The sequence below is a fragment of the Eimeria tenella genome, genomic scaffold, assembly GCF_000499545.2.
Source record: "Eimeria tenella Houghton genomic scaffold, Eth_scaff2804, whole genome shotgun sequence".
Taxonomy (NCBI): Eukaryota; Apicomplexa; class Conoidasida; order Eucoccidiorida; family Eimeriidae; genus Eimeria; species Eimeria tenella.
Window position 1 is genome coordinate 620 of NW_013542681.1, and position 606 is coordinate 1,225.

Genomic DNA, 606 nt, shown 5'->3' on the forward strand with positions numbered 1-606 from the left:
TCGCGGAAACGGCGGATGTCCGCGAAGAGGCGCCTGCGGAGCTGGGGGCCCCTGCAGGGCCCGAAGACGAAGGCGAAGTCCACGGAGGCCTGCAGCAGCGCGGCCTCGCGCAGCGCGGCCTCGAGGAAGACGCCGTCGAGCATGAGGGCCCGCAGCTGCTCCTTCTTGCGCAGCAGCTCCAGCATGGCCGCGCCCTGGGCCCTGAAGGCGCGCAGGGCCTCGGGGGGCCCCCGCGCGTCCCGCAGCGCCTGCAGCGCGCGCGCGGACTGGTTCGCCGCGGCCTCCACGCCCTCCGCGATGTCCCTCACCCGCTGCTGCAGCTCTTCGAACAGCAGCGCCTGCAGGGGGCCCCCCGCCGCCCGCAGGGGGCCCCCCTCCAGCTCCGCCCGCACCTTCGCCGACACTTCCTCCAGCAGGCTCTTCACCGCCAGGCTCTCCTCCGCGCACGCCGCCCGGAAGCTCTCCGACTCCCGCACCAGCTCCCCCAGAAAGTCTTCTCCCCCGCCCTCCCCCTGCTGTCCAGACGCCCCGGCCGCCTCTCCCGCCTGTCCAGACACCTCGGCCGCCTCTCCCGGCTGTCCAGACACCGCAGCGGCTTCGGCGGAG

The 606-nt window shown here is 74.9% G+C and overlaps 1 protein-coding gene across 1 annotated transcript in view; it reads right to left on the reverse strand.

The window, feature by feature from the left end:
* ETH_00036680 (uncharacterized protein) overlaps positions 1 to 606 on the reverse strand; it is a gene marked incomplete at both ends in the record, with an annotated part of 1,272 nt that overhangs the window by 432 nt on the left and 234 nt on the right. The window contains one exon of the mRNA XM_013375494.1: positions 1 to 575. Within this exon, the coding sequence (XP_013230948.1) occupies positions 1 to 575 (575 nt within the window). The remainder of the gene's footprint in view (positions 576 to 606) is intronic.